The sequence below is a fragment of the Ornithodoros turicata genome, chromosome 1, assembly GCF_037126465.1.
Source record: "Ornithodoros turicata isolate Travis chromosome 1, ASM3712646v1, whole genome shotgun sequence".
Classification (NCBI taxonomy): domain Eukaryota; kingdom Metazoa; phylum Arthropoda; class Arachnida; order Ixodida; family Argasidae; genus Ornithodoros; species Ornithodoros turicata.
The window spans coordinates 221,470,296-221,489,479 of NC_088201.1; the positions used below are offsets into that span (position 1 = coordinate 221,470,296).

The 19,184-nt window shown below is 45.7% G+C and overlaps 1 protein-coding gene across 1 annotated transcript; it reads left to right on the top strand.

Annotated features, from left to right (window-relative positions):
• The first annotated feature begins 7,388 nt into the window (after positions 1 to 7,388).
• Positions 7,389 to 8,002, top strand: LOC135394965 (uncharacterized). The gene is made up of 3 exons (XM_064626088.1): positions 7,389 to 7,572; positions 7,667 to 7,936; positions 7,995 to 8,002. Exons 1-3 carry the CDS (start codon positions 7,389 to 7,391, stop codon positions 8,000 to 8,002), a joined length of 462 nt encoding a protein of 153 aa, XP_064482158.1.
• Positions 8,003 to 19,184: the final 11,182 nt, after the last annotated feature.

The window sequence follows — 19,184 nt, forward strand, 5'->3', positions numbered from 1 at the left end:
AAAGTATATGTAAAACCCATCGATAGCGATGCGGTCCACTGTGATGGTTTAATGCGCAAGGTGATGAAATGTTCGAAGTGGGAAGCGCATCTTTCTCACCATGCGTCTCCTGGCCACCCTGATTACGTGCTTCATTGCGCCGTTGTAACGATGGAATATCATTTCAGCCAAAAAGGCGGCAGCAGACATCAGCATGCCCGTTGTCCACAGAAGGAGAGGTGGCCGCAAATCGGTCATGGTCAGCGCTTTCTGTTCTGATGTCTGCGGGAAGTTGTCGTTGTCCTTGTGATGCGACACCCTGAACGCTTCCAAGTTCCGAGCCTCTTCATATAATCCGGCCACTACACCATGAGTCACAACTTTCCGGGTGCTCTGAAGGTAGGGTGAAGTAACCCCCATCACTGGACCAAGGATTAGGGTCTTCGGGAGTTCATCAACCTTCCTGTAGCCCATTTGTAGTAGTTCGTTGCGCGATTCAACGCTATCTAGGCGATTGCTCATTCGTAAGTATCCTTCCTGTCATTTCTTCGCTTAATGGACCCATCCCTGTTGTAGCACTCACATCCACCTTGTATAGGATTTGTGGGATGAAACCCGTTATACGGGTCGCAGCGGCTAGCACTTTGCAAATAGCAAGCTCTGTAACCTTTACTTGAAAAGAGGTTGTCATCCCAATTTTCTATTCCTTTTTGGAGCGGCATGTCTCTCAAGTAGGACGTTAGTAATCCTTGAAAAGCCGTGGGTACGATCGTCCCGACAATTAGCCAAACTGCAAAAATTATGCGCAAAGGTTGGTAGTTGAGAAACGCCGTTGTGTGCACTACGCTCTGCCTTAGTAGGGATTTGATAAGTAGAATAGCCACTTGCACTAAGTCAGCTCTGTTCGGAACTTTCATATAAAGGTAAGAGAAACCAATAAGCGTGAAAGCGATAAATGAAAACACTAGAGATAACCACACTTGCAAGCTGAACGGTATCAGTAGAACCATTTCCTTTGGCGTCTGCTTCGGTTTCTCCGCGTAAAACGAATAATACAAGCAATCAAAATACCCTCCGAAGACGGCATGTATCATACAACGCATGGTACATATGATAGCCTACCTCAGCAATACCGTTACCCCTGCGCACAATTTTAAAGAACGCATTCGCGAATGCGCGAGAGCGCCTTTTGTGGAAGTCGATCTCTACTATAGCGACTGTCGCATTCCTATGTCGCAGTGAGACGATCAACGTTTTCACATTGGGGTGAATGCACATCACGTCCTTCGTGCAAATAAACACTAAGTTCTGCCCTTCTAATTTCTGGCTTCTCACGAGGTTCTTCGGAAGTATATATTCCGGGTTACATGTAAGGCATTCTTCCGAACTGTAGTCCCTCAGGTAAGCACTGCCGTTGGCGATAGTGAAATTAAAGACTCCAGTGTACGAAAACACATCTGAAATGTACCTCAACTGCCCTAATGGATTACGTAATGGAATATCCGTCCTCGTTGGATCAGCGCCTTCTGGTAACATGTACAGCTGCAAGGCATAGTGCCGGAAAGTGGTGAAAGCTCTCAACAAATCGTTGTAAGTGCAAATTACGTGAAAAACTCGGCCCTCCAGACGTGTGACTATCAAGTCTCTCCTCACTGTAGCTTCGAAGATATTCATGTCTGTCCAAACAGCGATGGGAACGTCAACGTTATGAAGGAACTTGACCAAATGTTGAGAATAAGTGTCCACACACCGAACCGGTATGCTAACGTCCACTGGCCTGTTTGATGCGAAAACACTGATCAGTTGAGGAAGAATGTCGGACGTCAGCAAGTCTTCCATGGAACCAAATGTCTGAGGGCATGGTGTCATGTTGAAGAGGGATGCAATCACAATTGCTGCGAGGAGCATGGTCCAGTCGCGAGGTAAGTGGCGAAAGTGAGTGCGTGGTGACTCCACTAAGCTGCTATGAGTCCGATTCTCTACGTACATACACGTACTTGTCTCTCCAGGAGCGGTATCCTCTGCACATTTGTGAATACGAGACCGCCGGTCGATTTTAATCTTCGAAGTGACAGGCGCTCTGACTTGCACGCGGCAGATCGAGAACGATATCCATTTCAACCGCTGCGAGCATCTTGATATGCGCAATCAGCCGATCAGCGCGGTTAGGAAGGAGGCAAAAGGTAGCAATCACACGATAATTTAATTTTTAGAGTGGTGAAAGCATCGACTCTTTGGACGCCCGTGTTGTTTGTATAGAGCCACATGGTGTGCGACGTTTATACGCATTGTCGCGCTCACTCTTTTTTGTTTTCTAGGCTCACCGAATCTTACACTCGTCTTCATGAATACGTTTTCTTTCTTTATTTATTTATTTCTTTACCCTCGAGTCGCAAGGAATTACAGAGGGGACTGGAAATAACAATGATGCACACACATAAAAGTTACTTATAAAAAGTTGCATATCATAGACGTCATAGAGTAACGCACGGAACCTTGTTTCTTCCCGGACCACAGCGATGGTCGCAAGGAAGTCATTCCAGCCATAGCCCTCTTGGGAAAAGTTGGGAATTTCGAAGCCTTTTCACAATCCCGCGATTTCGGGATTTAAAAATTCTAATCCCGGGATATCTGGACGGGTCCGGAATTTTGAGCAGCGGGTTTCAGAGTCGTATTTCAAGTGGTCATTACATATCGCAGACACTGTCTAAAGCTGCAAAACAGGAGGGGTTTATTAATTTTATTGCCTGCTTTCGTTTTCAATGTTTTTTTACGGTTCAACAAACAAAGCTTTCCCGCGCAAGCAAAGCGACCTTAAAGTCTCACTTGTGAGCCCTAGCTCTGTCACAATCACCACTGCGTCGTTGCTCAAAAAGTGCCCTAAGGAAACACAGAGCGTCGAAAGAACTCTCGTCAAGGCGTGATCGAACTTTGCTCCAAAGGTTTCCTGCCGAGCTGAAACTTCTTTCAGACTCCGCGATGGTCGGACCAATTGATCGGAGGCAGAGATTTGCTTCTCTAGTCTATAACACTCTATCGTTTCTCTTACATTTCGCCGATTGTCCATCTACTGCACGTATGTAGTAGTACCACACACTGCTACTATCATTACATTTTGGCTCAACTTCGAAATAGAGAACGGCGAAGATTGTCACGCTTCGACCAGTCACTAGTGATACAAGCACAGCCCGCGGACGCTGCGCTTGCGTCGGCGGGACTCGTACGCCTGCGTACTAGTGCGTACGGCTGCTTCTTCCACCTCAAGACAGAGAGAAAAACCGTGCGATGGCCGATCCCTCCTCGGCAACGACGGTGAGCTCTTGAATCTTACGGTGGCACCACGGAGCGAGCGTGGCTACAACATAACATGGTGTCAGGAGTGTCAGTTTCATCGAATCCATCTTGGACAAGGCCGCAAGTGCAAACGTCAACCATGACGAACGTTTTTGTGCAACCACCACAACATTCATTTTGTGCCTAACAGGAATCCAGCCCAAGGCTGGGATGAATGGAAACGTTCTTATCGGATTTATGAAGCAGCGTGCGAGTTCTCAGTCAAGCCAGATAACGTTCGGCGTGCCTTGTTGCTTCACTACATTGGACCTGCTGCAAGAAATATTTGTTAAACGTTCGTGCACGAACCGACGCCTTCAAAGAAAGATGAAGCTCAAGACTCTGTAGAGTATATTCTAGGGAAGTTTGATTAACTTTATTCGCCTGACAAGAACGTGACCCACGCTGCAGCCATCATTAATACGATGACACAGCGCGAAGGACAGACCATTGATGAATACGTCACGGACCTTCAACTTCAGGCGCAAAAGTGTGACTTCGGGGATAAGGCGAGTCGACTTATTGGCGACAAAATCATTATTGGTATTCAAGACGGTGCTCTCCGTGAACGGTTGTTTCGGGAGAGCAACCTCACATTAGAAACTATTATACAGCTCTGCAGATCGTCTGAAATATCAATAAGACACTTGCAGGACATCGAAAATACGAGAAAGAACGACATCCCTTCATCTGTCGACGTGCTGCGTCAACAACAAGGACCATCACCCACAAGGACACAATCTGTTATCGACGATGGGCGAAGCCACCCGCTTTCTCGGAGGAATGACTCTCAACGTTCGCCACAATCTTCAGCTGCTACGCAGCGATTCTATGAAACTTCAAAGCAACGCTTCAACCAGCAGCAAAGGGGCAACCCACAGGCGATACCTTGTTCACGCTGTGGACTAGTGCATCGACCGCGACAGTGCCCTTCATATGGAACACATTGTCTCTCGTGTGGAATATTTGGAGATTTCGCACGGATGTGCCGAAAGACAGGACATTCGGGGTCAAACCCTCGTCAGGGTGCTGATCTGGATTACGCCGCCGACGAGACAACGGTGAACAGCGAACCCCTTTTGGGTGAGCTAACCGTTGACACTTTGTGGAACTCATATTTGCGTGACTGGATACAAGTCGTTAGCATTGACGGTAATGCTGTTAATTTTAAGCTGGATAAAGGTGCTGATGTTAAAGGTCAGCTCCGGAGATACCTTGACTTCTTGAAACTGTAACAATATTCTGGAAGCCCATATCGAACTGTGTCTGAAAGCACCCTTCATTTCCACAAAACAGCCCCATATTTTAAATAATCGTAAATTAACCATTTCGAAACAGACATGGGGGCCGCCATTTTTATGACGGCAGCTGTTCACGCGGTCTATATCGCCGACGTAAGTGATATCAGTGTTCTTCAAGACTTCCCTCCCTCTCTACGGAGCATACGGGAATGTAAACAGGCGATGGTGGCAGGGAGCGTCTGCTCGATCGACGTAGGCTTCTTGATCGCATCGTTTTTTTAATATTTGGGATGATCTGCCAATGCTAAAACACGCTGTTGATACCACTTGTGCAGTTAGGATTCGTGCAACTATGCTGTCGCGTTCCGGCCAGCGGCAGACTGGCTAAGAACGCAATGAACGTCACGTATTTTGTCAATGGAACTGTGCTACGCCTACATACGAAATATATTTTTATTCGCATTGTAGGTGTCTTTGATAAAGTAAGTCAATTCATCGTTTAATTGAAGACTTCACTCTCTTATAGTTACGGCTCACCACTGCTGCATCACTTGCGCATATCTTTCTCACTCTCGAATACCTGGCGTTTGACGTTACAGGAGCAGTAATCGCATTTCTTGGCATTATAACCGGGTGAACGAGTTGTGTTTGGCAGCGCCATGTTATCGTATACACACTGCAGGTACTACGTACGTAAGAATTAGGCTTGAATGACAACCTTAGTGTAGATTCGCGATGAACGTATTTGCCGAAATTTTACACTGTCGAGAGAGCAAGCACCAGATACAAGAACAAGATACTTACATGAGGGCATACGTGGCTTATGAGAGCTGAACAGAAAAAGAAAGGAAGGAAAAAATAAACGAATACAAAAATACACTGCACAGTACAAGGACACCATGCAAGTGTAGTTATCAGGGATATCTTGCACCTTATTTCGGCTGGTTTACTAGTGCAGTGCAGCCATGAGCCATCACATTAATCAACCACAAAAAAAGAAAGAAAAAAGAGAAAAGAAATAAAGATGAGTTGCTTCCATATGTGAAAGACACCAGTATTACATCTGGATCTGCATGCTGGTTTCAGGAGCCGATTTACTTCTTGAATCAATGCACATCTCCACACATTCCGCAGATACTGTAATTTTACACGTAACACTGAATAGACCATAATTTTATTGAATACACAGAGATCATAAAACTATCTGACTCCCCCCATAATCCCTCGCAACAGGTAAACAAGCACACTGCAAGATGGACAGAACACAGGTGTCAGTTCAGGTGTTCTGTGGTAAGTCTTAGGTGCAGAATCAGGTCATTCCCCACAAACCAGTGAAAGGGGTTGCAACACCACCATCCCACATGAACATAAAAGCTTCTTCGTACCAATGTGTGTTTTACAAACCAAGGTTGGAATAGAGCGTAGAAAATGGGCACCTTGAATAGCAAAACTCAAGCAGCTCTGACGTCACAGACCTCAGGGCTATCAGTGGAATTGGCTGTATTTCTGAGGTCCTTGACATTCGTGCGTTAGTCAGGCATCTGTTCGAGAGCTTTTATCTCACGAAGTATGACACATGAAAAAAAAAAACAGATTGATCAGCATTATGGAGCGCAATGCATGATGCACCCATGATGTAACAAACCACGTCTATGAAAGCGTCCCAACCCCTTTGATTTTTCCCTGGCACTTCATGTAGTAAAAACGGCTAAGGAACATGGAATACCATTTACTGTGTGCTCCAAAATCGTGTGTTTGTTTCCCCATCCCCTACGCTTCTACAGAAGCCACCGATTAATGGCGAATGAAATGCCAAAAACTAAAAATCCTAGGTATGCGACTGTTTGTACATGTTCGCCGAAGCCCTTCTGCTGTCGACTTGCATTTAATGCCTTGCAGAGTTGTTGGCGTTTACTCATTCAGTGTAACTCTTGCGGTGAGCCCCCCTTGTGTAGTCTCTTCCTTCTGTTCGGGGGCTCATGAACAGCTATCGTCCACAGAGATCGAGCAGAGCACCAGAAAGCCCCTGGGGCGCGTTCCCAGCCACGTCGTAGGTGCGCGAGCTCGCTATTGTTTCACCCATCCCCATAGCAACAGCCGGGTCACGTGACAGGCTTCGCGATGGAGCACTAAAGAGCCGTTCCCTGCCACAGGGGTGGCATCCAATGTATTGCTCCGTAGACGAAAGCGTGCTGGGCGAACGCAATGCATCCTGGACAAGTCCTGGTCGCACGTCACAGCAAACGTCAAGGCACACGTGACCTTAAAGATGGCGGCGCCCGCGATCGGCGGTCAAACCGTTTGTAAACAATGCGGTTGTTGTTTCTGGACGACGTTTTGGGATGTTTTTCGATCACGGTAATTATTTTTATCCGATAATCTCGCAATAAAACGCGCAGTTTTACACATAAAGCCTCGTATTGTTGACAGCTTCCAAAGATGTGATGACGACCGCGAGTTAAGACTTACCGAGCCGATGCGATGTACTTAAACTAAGGTGAAATGGGCTACCATGTTGCGGAAGAAGCACCACATAGTTTACGCTGGCAAAATACGGTCATCTCTTGGTGTTATGACGGCGAAAATATGTCGGTAAGCGGCAAAATGACATGTAAACAAAGTCACATGACCTCAAAATGACGTTTTCTATGACGTGCGACCAGGACAAGATGGCAGTTTTGCCAAAAGCACCCGCTTGAGGGTAGTTACAACAATGGCGGGTTTGTGTCACCCCTGTGTTCCCTGCTACCCCGGCGGCGGCTCGTGCATCACGTGACCGTAGCCGTTGTGAGCGGAGGTACGACGACCCAAACCTCTTCGGGGTTCGCGATCAAAATGGCGGATCTGTTCGTCATTTTTGACGAGGAGGGCTTCGCCGATCGCGACCCGGAACGCACATATCGCACTTACAGCGATGCTTTCGCTACGATGTCAGAGGACAACTTCATTGCAACCTTCCGCTTGTCTAAGGACGCTGCTAGAGAGGTCTGCGAAGCTGTCAAGGGGGATCTAGAGCGGCGTAAGTATAACTATAGAAACTCATACAGTGCACTTGCTAACTGCATTTGTGCACCAATGTAGAAGTTCCATTCTTAAACAACGGCACATTTCAGCTCAGCAGTGGCGTCGTACAACCCTCAGCGTCGAGCAGAGAGTTTTAATGGCGCTACGGTTCTACGCCACTGGGGCATTCCTCGGCAACATTGCGAGGGAAGAGAGCTTCGTTTGCAGTAAGCATGCAATATCCGAGGCTCTCCACGCAGTGAGCCTAGCCATCACAATGAACCTTGCGCGGAAGTATCTCCGGTTCCCTTCGACTCCAGAGGAAAAGCTGGAAGTAAAGCGCGGGTTCTACGAGTTGGCTGGGTTTCCTGGGTGCCTAGGTAAGCGATCCCTGTTTTCCATAAACAACATAGGAATGCCTCTCACAATGCATGCAAGAATCATGATGAATAACACGTCTCCTCCGTTTCACTTTTTTCGCCTAAATGCAATGTGTAACAAAAAGTCACTATACAAAAACACAAACTGGATATAACATGAAATAGTAATGGTGATTAGCTTGAGCATTCGTGATCATGCAACTCCCTGGTACAAAATGAATGATTATCCCCTAAAAGTCGTGTCAGAGGGGAACATCCTCATTATTTGAGTGTATATTTTTCGCAGGTGCAATTGATGGTACCCAAGTGGCAATACAGCAACCGAGCCTTGCTGATCCACGCTTCGTGGATGGAAACTACTATTGCCATAAGGGATACCATTCCATCAATGTCTTAGCGGTGAGCAATTTTCGTACTTTTTTGGTACTTATTTCTGCACAAATATTTCCACAGTACGAGGTAACTCGTTACTGTAGCTGAGTTCCTATTTTGGTAACTTGTAACGTAACTCGGTACTTTTGCGCCGTGGTAACTTTCAGAGGAACCCGTTCCTTTTCTTGGTAACTCTGCCAAAGTAACTTAAGCTCCAAGTTACTTTTAACTCGCTTTTTACTCACGTCCACATTTCTCTCCGGTTCCTTCATGGCATATTTTGCCATAAAACATGATATTCAATGAGTGACAGTATTTTATTCAGGAAGTAAGAACCACTGCCATTGAAATAAAGCTGAACCATTGTGCGCCCACAGGGGGTAAGATGCAAAGTGTTCGAATAGACCTTTACCAGAGAAACGTCATCATGACATTGGTAGACAGACTGAAACCGAAACAAGGCGGAAGGACGGCTGGGTTCCACGAACGGGCACATGTTCGCCATCTCCCATTGAAAGAAAAATAGGACCGAGAGTCTTGTCCATTCAAGGAATCATGTCATAATCCCCTCAAGACTGTGGTTTTCGGTCGCGACCTTGTTCACCTAGCGTAGTTCGAGCGTAGTTCAATTCTACCAAATTTTGGCGCTATCGAAAACTATGACGTCATTTATTTACAAACATTGTCTATGTTGGGCATAAAGGAAAACGATCTAAGCGTGTTGCACTCCTCCGCAGGCAACTCAAGGTCTAACTCAACTGCTCGTGAGCTGCACCTGCCTAATGCCATTTTGTGTCCTAAGTAACTTGGAAGTACCTCGTTCTTTTTGTTAAGTAACTCTGTAACTGCGAGTTAGATTTCATGCTGAAGAACTTCGTTATTAACTTAGTTACACTTAACATGCGGTAACTTAACCTGTAACGAGTTCTTTATGTCGAGTAGCTTCTCAATCTATGAATATTTCATTTCAATTTTGTACCACAAAGTCAAAAAATCAATTAGGCAACTGTGTTTCCAGAACCATTGTATTTCCAATGCCCCTATGTACATTCTCTTGCTTGTTTGTTGCCTTTTATGCATACAGAGGATGTTCACGCCGTAACATTGCACATCTTTCTAAGATCTGTGATGCAACCAGGCGCATTCTGTTCCTGAATGCCAGATACCCGGGATCGTGCCATGATGCCTCTGTATGGGCAGCGTCCCAGCTCTGTCGAGAAGCTCCCACAATATTTGAAGATGGAGAGTGGCTAATTGGTGAGAATTTTTTTTTGTTAGTCTGGTACATTTCCTGCTTTTCTTCATTTGGTTACTGATCTGGGTTGCACTTTTTTACGATGGCCCATTTTCATGTAACCCTTCCCCCCCACCACACACACTGCAAGTTGTGTCAACATCCCCACACATGTACTTCAGTGTTCCTTAGACGCTGCCTAGATTTTATTGCCTGCCAACACCTGAGTCGCGGGTTCAAAATGAAGCTTGCAGGCCTAATCCTACCTCGTGAGAGAAATGTATATAAAAGGCACATCTTTGTGACGTCCTGATAGCTATTGCAGTTCATGACTGCATCATCATATAGCTAGAGAGCATGTGTTATGCTTCTGTTGGTTATTCAGTGATCTGCTCAACAGATTTCTCCATATGACATTTACATATACAGGGTGTTCAAAATTAATCTTTCACGAGCGCTACGCAAACACAGCGATGACAGGAAACCGGATGACAACGTTATCTTACTTGTGTAAGAAACAGGTGCTGCTAATTATGTAGCACTTGTTTCTTACTCAAGGAACAGAAAAAATAGCACCAGTTTTATTTTGTTCGCCTATTTATAAAGTGCTAGTGAAAGCTTAATTTTGAACACCCTGTATGTCAGGGTGTGTCAAGTTGTCATTTCAGACTATCCGTGGATGCAGATCGTTTAATTTGTCTGATACAGCAAACATAAAAGTCTGAGGTAGTTAAACGTAGCTTAGAATGACGAACAAAATACAAGCCTCACAATGCCCCTTTGCATGCTTTGATGTATGAGAGAACGTATTGAGGGTGGGTGTTTGTGTTTCCCAGCATGGCTTCGCACGTTGAAGGGAGGATGGCTAGCATGGTGTACCTGCTAGCTCCTCTGGCAGGAAATTGAAGGATGTGGAATGGGACCCACTACTGGTGCCTTATTGCTTCAGCGGCGAATTGAAGAAATAGAATAAAACGGAAACGTAGATTACACCGACGCGACCAGCTGCTCCCTGACGCTTGATGAGTGCAAGCATGCAGTGATTGAAAAAGATTTTCGAATATTCATTTGATACAGCCATTCTCAGTACTCAGTCTTTTGCGTCTCATAACATGTTTGAGTGGCCTGCTTTGCACTATGTGCTATGATCACGATTGGGCATGCAACCTACATCTGCAGAATAACGGATGAGAGTTTTTAATTATCTACAGGAGACAGCGCCTACCCCTTGCAGCCATGGCTGATGACGCCTGTCCGGACACCAACGACACAGGAAGAAGAGGACTACAATGACGCACAGAGTCGAACACGTGTGCGCATTGAGCACTGTTTCGGCATGCTGAAGATGCGGTTCCGGTGCCTTCAGAGGTACCGCACCTTACACTTTGCTCCAGACCGGTCGTGCAACATCATAAACGCTTGTGTGGTGTTGCACAACATGTGTATAGCGTACAACACACCTCAGCTACCTGATGCAGGTGACGCAGAAAGTGGGCCTGATGATGACATGACACAAGAGGCACACGTTGCGGGGGCAGACGATGCAGAGGACAATGACAGTGCTGTTGCCACAAGCAGTCGTGCAACCCAGGTTAGGAGTCGCCTCATAGCACGGTGCTTTAGGCGACATCTTTAACTACCTAACTGACTCCAGTGCTTGTGGAACTTTGTCACCTGTGGCTATAAAACTGTGCTTTGACTTCTGCTCTACAACAGGGGCCTCAAACACCTGAGCAAGCTGTGTGACTGATTTTCAATTTCTTTTTCCAAGACTATTTTGTGAAGAAAGTGCACAATACAGTTTGTAAATAGCAGGTAATTTGGATTCCCCTGCCAATTGTATTTGTTTCTGAGGGACTACACATTTTTGTTGCATTGTTTTTCACGTTTTCAGTACTGGACTTGGAAAGGCATTCGATTTATTTCCCTTGTGTGTCATGTTGGGTTTTCCAGTAACAAATTTTGTACACACACATGATAGCTCCACATTAAGTGCACCTGCCCATTTTTTTCTTTTAGCCCATCACTGTATGCTATAATAAGGTGTTTTATGGTAAATGCTGTTGTGTGTTCTCTGTGTGGCCCTCTATGCAACCAACAACCTGACTTGAGTTTGAGGCCCCTGTTCTAGAGCTCATGAATTGTAGTGACATTCATTATTTGTTGTACCATAATTTCGTGTGCATTAGCCGTGGTACGTGCACAATTTTTTTGCTCACAGAAGCCCTGTAGCTTTTCTCACAGAGCGGCTTATCTGGAGACTATTTTTCCGTCGTGTTTTCCCCATAGGGTGGTTTTAACAAAAGTGCCAACTGTGTCTTCGGAACAGCGCTGCCCTGCCAATGAACGAACAATACGTAATATGGGCTTGTCCACATTCAGGTAGATTGACTTTCTGGTGCCTTTGCCAGGCAGCTTTAACGAAAGTGGTGTTAATGATTCATTTCTTGTGGAAGGCTACTGACCTGTCGATCCATGAAAAACACTCAACGGCACAATCTTACCCTGGTAGTGCACTACAACTGCCCTTCTTTGTTGTACACCATGCAAACCCTGGAATACGGACCACATGCAGGGTTTTTAGCCTTCTCTATGGTCTTCTTTGTGGCATGAAATCAGTTGTCGTATTGCATACGGTTTATCCGGCCAAAGATTTTCAAAAGAATTTCCTAAGGACAGTCCCTGTAGCTTATGCGCGTGAAATTACGGTACTCAACTCATTTTATTCTCCTGTACATACACATTTTAAGGTATACTCAATGACAGCGATGTGCATACATGTCACGCAACTTCCTTACAGTTTTCGAAGATTTTCAGTATTATATGTGGTGAATGTTTTCCTATCAATGGAGGGGAAAAGTGAGAATTTGTTTATTTGTGATATCATAGTATTTACTTTCACTTCCAGTTCTTACTCTGTGGAGGTAGCAGTGAAAAATTGAAAGATTTGTTTATGTACTTGTATTTCTGTGCAGTGCACATTGCCTTTGTTCACAGTGTTTCAGTCCTAAATTCATGTGCCTCTGCTCTGTTCTTCCAGACTCATGCTGCCACTCGTAATTGCGAAATGTATTAAGTGAATGTGTCATGTAATGTGGGTGAAGTGTACGGAAACACCACAAACTGCACACAGAGGATCAACTGATAGAAATGTGTGTGATCAACAAGGACAGACACCAGTAATGAAACTGACAGAACTGATTTATTGAAGGATTACAGTATCCCATGTCAAATATGTGCATGTGTATATACCAGAGATGGGGAAATTAGGATACAAAGGGAACTCATTGCTGCTTAGGTTACAGTGCAAGAAATCTAAGTTACTAACAAATTTACATGTAATGAAAGTGAACTTTCTCCAAGTTATTCTGAGAAAGTTTTCTTTTTCTTTTTCATAATTAGGGGTTTACGTCGCGAGAAAACTGAGATAATGAGTGATGCCACAGCGGTTGGTCTGTGGATTGCTTTTGCCCACCTGAGGGTTCTTTAACGTGCGATGACAGCTCATCACACGGTGCCCTGTATTTAACATCCCTCGAGGAAGACGGCATGTCTAAGCAGCTTGTACCCTGCCACCAAGTTGCAGGCGTCCTCGGCCGGGTTCGAACCCGCGATCTCTGGATCGGAAGGCAAACACGCTACCAACTGAGCCACCGAGGCCGGTCCCGAGAAAGTTAACTGACAAATGAACATGTTCCCGAGGAAGTTACTGGAGCTCAAAAGCAACAAATTAAGGAAAAAGGTACTAAAAAAAGAAGTTTAGTTACAGTAGCCAGTTACCCCCAATACCGGTATATACGAGTACATAAAAAATACATAGTGAATAAATAGTTCATTGCTATACTATCAGTAAGTGTGGATGCAGTTATAAGTTATTTACAGACATAAAAAGTGAACATAGTTAAAAATAGAGAAATCAGTCAGTAGCGGTATTATAATGTTGGGAAACTGGTGAAATGGTAAAGGGTGATGGCAAGCTGCTGTTGATGAGGGTGCAGAGGCTGGAGAAAAGCAGAAAGTGATATGGCAGAGGGGCAGACGGCACAGGCCAAAAAATGTCATGCATTGCATTTGCATGTTACAGTTGAGCTCGTGACAGGGGTTGTCACACTGGATGCTAGCTTACCTTATTGGCTTGACCTATGTCTTCGCTCCCTCTCTAACAGAAGAGCAGCATACTCACTTATGGGAGTGAACAGCTGTAAATATTGTAAAAGTACATTACGTCAGCAATTAATGAGATCTTGTATCGAGTACAACAAAGATTTGGAAACATGTTTTCAGAGGTTGTCATACTGCTATCACAATGGAATGCTCTGTTGTGTTCCATTAAATGCTCTGTACACTTCATTTCCTTCATGAGCAATGTCTGCATTTTTAAGATAGTTCCCTGACTATTTTGTTTTCCTAACATTTTGAAAACATTTTGCTGCTTGAGTACGTGAGACAATAGCTTCTGACATAGTAATGCAAATCATGTGCTCTCCAACACTGCTTCTGACACATAATCATGTGCACATATGTTTACTATACCTGGACAAGTGCACTCATCCTGTCTATGATTTTTTTTTGTCCCGCCACCAATTGTCGCTGCTGCTCGAGGACATCAGTGGCAATGGATGGGGGAATCCGCCGCCTTCGCCTGCGGCACGGTCTTCTTGTTCGCTGTTGCTGCTGTTGTTGCTGTTGCTGCTCCTGTTGCTGGGGTTCGCTTTGAACCTCAGCAGCTTCAGATGAGGCCTCCCCCTGTGAGCCATAAAACATTGTGGTACAATACCATCCGAGGATGTACTTGAGCAGTCTTATGTACCGCTGCTGGTGTTGTCACTTCTGTGGCAGCAGATGTTGATGGCAGTGGCTCTGTGTCACTCTGAAAAATAAAGACATAATGTTGTCCCCAAAAGAATAAATCAAGACCGAGAGGCTAAAGCACGTTGATTCTTCTGATGCAAAATCCACGTTGATATAATTGCTTTCAGTTTTATGACGTGGCATATTTGTCAGCTCTGATTGTGACATGATGTACCACTTACAGCAGCAGCAATAACTATAGGCACTGCCGCTTCTCCTCTGGAGGACACTTGAACCCCTCCTGCGAAGCCGGTCACCGTGTCCCAGCCGACTAGTGCCATGACACGCTGATCGGTTCCAGACAGGAGGGATACAATGTCCACTGGTGCAGCACCTGGCCCAGGAGCAATGAAGCCACTGCCCCCTCCTGTGGCGTGCATTCTTTCAGATATGAGCCTCGCTCTGTTTCGGACTCTGTAGCGCCAGTCCTTCCACAACTGCTGCCACCCCTTCCCATCCTTGTGGAGTGGCCCAACTGCGTTCAGATGGGCAGCAATATTCTCCCACTGGGCTCTCCTTTGTGTTGCAGTTTCTCCCTCGAGGAACGTCCTGTTGTTACACAACTGTGGCGATTCCTCGAGGACGCCTAACAAAAGCATATGTTGCTGATGTAACGCCATCTGTAAAAGAGGGGGAAAATATGCTATGTAGTGGACAAAAAAAGAAAAAAAGGAATAGTCATGCGTTTTAATTAAAAGTATTCTCCTGCCAGCCTGTGGTTTGTATCTGAGTGCCAATGCTAATCACTATTGAGCTACTTGCGAATTCTCACTCAAATGTTCACCCAATTTGTTTACAGTAAGTAGAAAATTACATTGTGCACAAGTTTAATGCCAGCAAAATATTCCCAACTTCAGTCAGAAACCTAAAGTTAACGTTAAACTTAACGCCTACAAACCAAGAACTTTGTTGTCATGAACACCGAAAGTCAGGACCCAAGGTAATTGAACTAAACTACGAGTAACTGTGATACCAACTTGTTGTGAACTTTACTTACGTTGCATAACATCGTACAACGTCAGTTACTCACTCACAAATGATTTATGTAACTGATTTGCACTTACCACGAAGTTTTCGCTGTGGATGTGAATGCCGATATGAAGCGACTAACTCGATAGCAGACGACAGTGCTCTGTGCTGTTATTGGTTATAAGTTGACTTAAAAAGTTGCGGTAAAGGTGGACACATTTCTCCAATACAGCAGCACTTTATTTCTGAATGTCAACAAAAGAACATGTATGATTTTCATTTTATTACATTTACTTCCAGCCTTATTGCTGTTCCAACAGGCACCTGTTGCAGAGAGTTATTGCGGGTTCGCGGTTGGTTGTCGCCAGCCGCGATGCGCACTCAAAAGATGGCGTTCCTTGCCATGCGTCGCCTGGGGGCGGCACACCGTCGGTCACACGCGCAGCGCCGACTGTGAGCGGAGCAATTGCGAGCTCGCGAGCTCGCGAGGTGGCCGGGAACGCGCCCCTGGACATAACCTGACATGAAAATTAGCATTATTATAATTCCTAAACAGACGGAACAGGCTTGTGCAGTAAAGAAGCAATGCAATTCTCTGTTTCAGTAGTTTTCTCACACACATCCCTTTTGTGTAGATACAATATGTGGCACACAGATAAGGTGGAAGTGATACATGACCTACTTACCATGACATACTTTGATACATGACCGAGTAACAGCACTGAGACAAGGAAGCTTTTAGTGCACACAATGGCGGGATGTCCTTCAGAAGGGGAAGTACACCACTATCCCCTACAACACTTCGAATGTTCCAGTTCCTGTAAGTGAGGAATGCAGGACAGTTGCTTAGTAATCGCTGCTAGCTTGAAATACTGTAAATCGCCTTCGTGGGGCCAAAGCAGCTTCCCAATGTCTTGATGTGCACATCTTGCATGGTGACTTTGATGCTCATGAATATGTGAAGCAACGTTATGATCCAAATATCCATGAGATGCCAGAGTATCATGAGCCATTTTACCGGAAACAGGTTGCCATTATCATTGCTTGTCCGTGTGTGCACACATCTACATGTTCACGATACTGTGGCACCATTATTGTAGCACCAGACGTTGCTTCACCAGTGCTGCTGTATGTACCTCTTTCCTGGGGCCTGAGAAAGGAAAAGCAGAAGTTATAATGATACCTGTTAAGGCTAATATTGTTAGGAAAAGTGCAAAAAAGCATCTACATATTTAAGAGCTACAAAACGTGATCAACAATGTTGACAGCATAGCTTGCCCCCAGCTATACCCCTTCTAATAGGAAATATGTTGTCAACCAGTGGACAGCATACATATGTGTTATGACTGTGTGCTACAAAGCAAATGTGGCCCTCTTGCAATGTGCCATGTGCCAAAACGATGATTCACAGGTAGATGAGCCTTTCTCATGACTTCGCCTATTTCTGCTAATCTGTGACGAGCATGCTGATCGTCATCCCTTACTGGTCAAGGTACTCAGTTGCTGGAGTCAACTTCATTAGTATAGAAGGACAGAATGGAATTTCTGGCACCTAATAACTTTACATTACAACTTGAATACACGGCACTCACAGACACAGCCCGGCTTTTAAAGAGGAACAACAATATGCTACCATGTATGCAGGATATGGTGTGGTTCCATGGTTGGGAAAAGGCTGAATGTGATCACACAGAAGTCCAGACACACACAGAGTGTCTCAAAACAGGAACTCCTAAGTTGTTGCTGATTTCAGCTGCTGTGACTGTTTTGTCTTCCCTGTGCCCAAGCTCAGACTTCTCCGAACTCATGTAATTTCTCAACCAGCTTCTCTGAGAAACTGCGTAGTTTTACATACAACCGCGGATTATAGGGTTTAGCAGTCCCATATTTGTCGTTCACAATGTTTACATTGTGTGCAAGCCATAGTGCAAGTTCGTGCGGACACTTACCCGCAACTTTGGTCCTTTGTTGCTATCCTCTCCTCTTTGTTGTCGTAGAGCGAGGCAGGTGCCGCATCCCTTTCCAGCGACTTTTACAGTCCAAATCGGCCGTCAAGTGAACGACCTCGTAACATTCTGATGCAAAATGCTTCGTGCACACACGACAGTTGCCTTGATAAGTCCAGAGCACTCAACTACTGGTTTCGTACCACTCAATCACGCACAATATCAACTGGGAACCTGGCACGAAACATCTTTCTTAGTAGCGTACCTGCTCGTACTGCGAGAAGCACGGCATTCTCACAATTTACTCACGCTCCATCTCTCACAAAGTGTCAACTTAGATGAGGTTGTGTGTACTGACTAGCTGGCGTAAAAAGATGATCAAATTAAGACGCGGAGAAAGGTGCCCATACATACACGACTCTCGATTTCGCTTTCAGCCTGACGAGTGACGAGTTGTGATTGCTGGCGATTGCGGAACTGCGAGCCAGCAAACGAGCCAAGAGGAGCCAAAGCGAAAGCTGAGCGTGACGTCAGCTGTTCAAGCGGACGATCGGACGGCAAACCAATAAACAGATTTCGCAGTAAATACAGGGTATTCGCCCAAACTATCTTGAAAGTACATTCAGTAGGCATCAACCTTTGTGCCTGCGAGTTTTTGTTGTAATCTGTGGCAGTGAGTTTCCTCCGGAGCTGACCTTTAACGTTGCCTCATTTCCAAGGAAGACAGATAGAAAATACTGCGAGCCGCTAGGACGATTATGATCTCGCGTGTTTGCCGTAGTTGAGTTCTGAAGTGGTTAGGCCTTTTCCTCGAAGGCGACACGCTTCGCACTGCGATAAGGTCAGAGCGGTCGTCTTCAGCCTTTTCCCTGATGAGCAGTATTTTGTATGTGCTGCCGCATGTTTAGAGTCGCTTAGCAGTGTCGTGTTGCATTTTTACCTGCAGCTAGTACTTTTTTTTGCGTTGCACGCAAACCGAAATGAGCCGAAACACTGCGGTTAGACCTGAGGACCCCGATGCATAGCTCTACGCTGGTCTTAGACCTTTCTTCCCCGATGAGCAGTGTCTTCTGCGCGATATTGCATGTTTTAAACTTGTTTAGCGGCGCCTTTCTTGCCTGCATTTTTATCTGTCGCTAGTACTAGTAAGGACCGGAGTCTTATGGTACCCTGAAAGGTTAAGAGATCTTTGACGGCAGAGCATTGGTGGGATAGATGTGACGAGCGACCCAGGAAGAGGATGAGAGAGGGAGAGGGGGGGGAGTGAGAGTGCATATATCTTCGGTGACGACGAAAGCCTGTCATTCCGTGAGGGGAAGCACCTCGAGCCACTAGTCGTGAAGACGCAAAACCACTCTCAAAATCAGCTTTCGCGCACAGCTTGTCGGGCTCGCAGGGAGAACGGAGAACAAGGCATTTCGGGGTTTGCCTGGTTTCAGGATGGCAACAACTGATGCCTCCTTCCAGGTACATGATAGAGATCCCTGTTGCCAAGACGTATTAGAAACAAGGAGGAGTGACCGCCCGTCAAGGTTTCGCAGTGTGGCATAGGTAATTTTATCTGCTCCTGGGGATGAGCCCACGTTGAGAACTTTCAACGCAGTCTTCACCTCGATTAGACTGAGGCTGTGGTCCATAACGTCCGGTGGACGGGGCTGCTTTTTGTGAATTTCAGCACGTCAAGCTCTAGGCAAACTGCTGTGTACCAGAGCCGTCGAGGCAGCCGTGGAGGCAGAAATATGTCGCTAGTGTGGTGGTGGTAGGGGTGCTCGTGAACGGGCTTGCCGTTGTCGGCCTCATAGAGGTGGCCAACGTCATTACTGACGCCCTGGGGGAATGTGCGTCCTGGGCCGACTTCTAAGGGAACTGTGTCGCT